Source organism: Phaethon lepturus, unplaced genomic scaffold (assembly GCF_000687285.1).
Source record: "Phaethon lepturus isolate BGI_N335 unplaced genomic scaffold, ASM68728v1 scaffold56328, whole genome shotgun sequence".
Lineage (NCBI taxonomy): Eukaryota > Metazoa > Chordata > Aves > Phaethontiformes > Phaethontidae > Phaethon > Phaethon lepturus.
In genome coordinates this window covers 7,352-10,391 of record NW_010556600.1, presented here as the reverse complement: position 1 = coordinate 10,391, position 3,040 = coordinate 7,352, and the positions used below count along the sequence as shown (strand labels likewise).

The 3,040-nt window shown below is 37.1% G+C and overlaps 1 protein-coding gene across 1 annotated transcript in view; it reads right to left on the bottom strand.

Annotated features, from left to right (window-relative positions):
- Positions 1-1,352: 1,352 nt before the first annotated feature.
- The window catches only part of PSMA1 (proteasome (prosome, macropain) subunit, alpha type, 1), a gene marked incomplete at its 5' end in the record, with an annotated part of 8,840 nt that continues 7,152 nt past the window's right edge, over positions 1,353-3,040 (bottom strand). Inside the window, 3 exon segments of the mRNA XM_010292506.1 lie at positions 1,353-1,560; positions 2,066-2,170; positions 3,018-3,040. The exon segment at positions 3,018-3,040 is cut by the window's right edge and continues 28 nt beyond it. Coding sequence (XP_010290808.1) covers positions 1,504-1,560; positions 2,066-2,170; positions 3,018-3,040 — 185 coding nt within the window.

Genomic DNA, 3,040 nt, shown 5'->3' with positions numbered 1-3,040 from the left:
AAAAAATAGGAGTGAGGAAAAAGTGTAACTACCGAAAAAAGGAAAAAACCAAAACGTGGGAGAAAGAAAATAAAGGGGGGGGAGGGGACATGGACAGAAAAATAACAGGGAAAAATAAATAACAGGGAAAAATAACAATAGAATAGGAAAAAATTAAAAGCAGCTTTGTCTAGTACTTAAAACCAAATACACAGCCCTGACATTATTATTTTGTTAATATTTTCTATGACCGAACTATTTAAATGGATTCAACACAGTATTTAAAGCCTGTTCAAAACAGCACCATGCTTTATTAATTAATAAATACAAGATGCAAGTTTTTAGTCTTTTTTTTTTTTAAACTACATTGAGCAGGATATCATGCCCCTATGCGAGTCCACTCCAAAAACTTGTTTCTTACCCTGTTCAATGTATTCATCAGTGAGAATAATTACAATAGAATGATCCAACATGGAAAAAAAAAGTAACTAGTTTTGCTTAAAATACAGCATCAGACCCACTTCGCACCCAGGACACACCGACTCACTGGGCATCCCTGGCAGACGTCCCTACAGAAGCTGCTGTTAGTCTTTAATGTTGTGGCATGTGGCTCGAAGCTCAACAGGCACCAAGTATCCCCAGTCAGGTCACGCAGAGCAAGCTGAAGGGACAAAACCCTGGCGAGCCCGTTTAGTCAGCAGCGATGCAGAGACTCCATAGCTTGGGGGACCTGTAATGGGACTTTTACACGCTTCCCTCCTTACTTCAATTTAGGCCATCAGCAAGCTAAAAGCCCTTCGCTATCCCACGGCTGGCTGATGGCTCTAAAGAAATAAAGTGATTCATTTTGGTTCCAAACAAGCTGGAGTTTACTAAAGCAGAGAACTCTAAAAACCAAAACACAAGCTGGCTGGCAGCTTCACATTTACTCAGCCTGCAATGCTTCTGGTGAACACTCGTAACCAGAAATGTCTTTTCAAGTTGAGTTGGAGACAATGACAAGACAACATGGGGAAGCACGCTGCATCCTATTTGTTCCACAACTGTTTTGTAGGCATTTTAAAGTCCTCTCAGTTTAGCAGTTTCCAAGAGCACCACATTTATATACAGTAAGTAAATCCTCATGTTGACAAATGGTCAAATACATGATGGCACCTTGATATGACAGAAGTATTTCAACAGTTGTTTTTTCAGGTTAAAAAAAAACCAAACCCACAGCAGATTCCAAGAAAGTGATTTATTTCCACTTGTCCTTACAAGTTAAAGACAGTATGCTTTTCATTAAAAAACAGTATCATGTACTATTTAGAAAATGATTACACCTTTCTTGTCAAAGAAAAAACACCCAATTATGACCTCCTATCTACCTTTTCAGGGTAGGTGGGTTGGTTTTTTCTTTTTTAAGAGTAATCCTCAGAATGTATCGGCAGAAAAAGCATATAGGTGAGGATAAAGTTACCAGCAAGTGGATAAATGTTCCTGTATAATTAGACATATGTTAACACAGAGGAACTCATCCACCGACTAGTGCTCCATTGGCTCCTCTGCTTTTTCTGCAGGTTCATCAGCAGGCGGAGCAGGCTTAAAAAGAGCAAAAATAAATATTTTAGGAAGGCAGAAGACAACGCTTGACAAATCAGCTTTATCCTGGTTTGAGCATCACAAGTGGTAAATGCAGCTCATGTCAGCAAACAGTTTACAAAGTAGTGTTACTCAAATTAAGCATGGAGCAGGACAGAGCTAGTAATTAGGAGACTAAGGATGCACCTTGGGACAGGCATGATAAACATATCTAGACACTTCTGTTGCAGAAAAGTGAAAACCAGTACTTGGTCAAAGATGAGGAAAGAAGATGACATTGGAACACCCTGCTGCCAATTCAGCAGAAATTGATTTAATAAGCATCTTAGTCTCCAGCTAAGATTATATGGTTTTCATAAAGTAACTTCAAATTTTTATAATCACATTCCTAAAACTCTACTATAGTAGTGGAAAATTAAATGTTGTAAACATAAATGTGATGGGTCATATATGACAAAATGCTGTCTTTCAACAAAGCCTGTTTATTTATATCTAAACCACACACCTTTCTCTGTGGTCTCTCCTCAAGACCTTCTAGGAATGGCGCTACGTCATCATCATCGTAGATAGTAAACTCCATGTCTTTGCCAACAATTCCAATGGAAACATTCTGTTAAGCAAAGTTTTGAAAGAAGTGAGAAGCATTTTTCTGCAAATAACTCTGTGGCTTTAAACTTGTGAAACAGATGAAAGTTTCCTCCTGAAACAGAGAGAGTCATTGTGCTGTTTGCATCTACTGCAGGAAAAAAGTTTTGAGACTCCCTCTTCGGTAGATTTACTAGGAAAGGAAAGCAAGGAAGATTTACTCCCTAGAAAAGCTATCGTGTTTCAAAATCTTGTAAGTAAAGCCACTATTCAAGGCTTTTGATTTCTTTCAATTTTTTGTTTTCCTTTTAATAACAAATACCTCATTTTTCAAAATGACTTATTTTAATCTTATGTTGCATTTTCGTTATTTTAAGAGTTCTAAAAACCAAGTTGGGCTAAGAATAAAAAAAAAATGAAACATCGAAATGGGCAGATCAGCAACAACCACACCACCAACTAATAGATACCCTTAGAATTTTCTTGTTCAATAGTTCCTCAATTCATTGTCAGAAATTCCTGCAACTTTTTGATGCTGAATACTCAATCAACTGTTTGTGCATTACCTTCCCTCACCTCCCCGGTGAATTACTGAATGTGCTTACAATGCAAAGTTGTGATTCTAATTGCATGTAGCGTATCTTAAACATTGATCAAAGTTTAAAATAGAATGAAGCAACCAGGGGAACAATGTGTTATTTAGAGAAAGTATCATTTCTGTTAAGAAAATTAAATCTGAGATGGTTAAGGAGACTGTAAGATAAACTGGTGATGTGAAACAAAGATGATATTATCTACCAGTATTCAGCTTCCAAATTTCAATACCAGCCATACTTTACATGAATTTTGTCACAGTAATTTGTAGTATTTACCTTGGTGGTCAGATCCTGTTCAG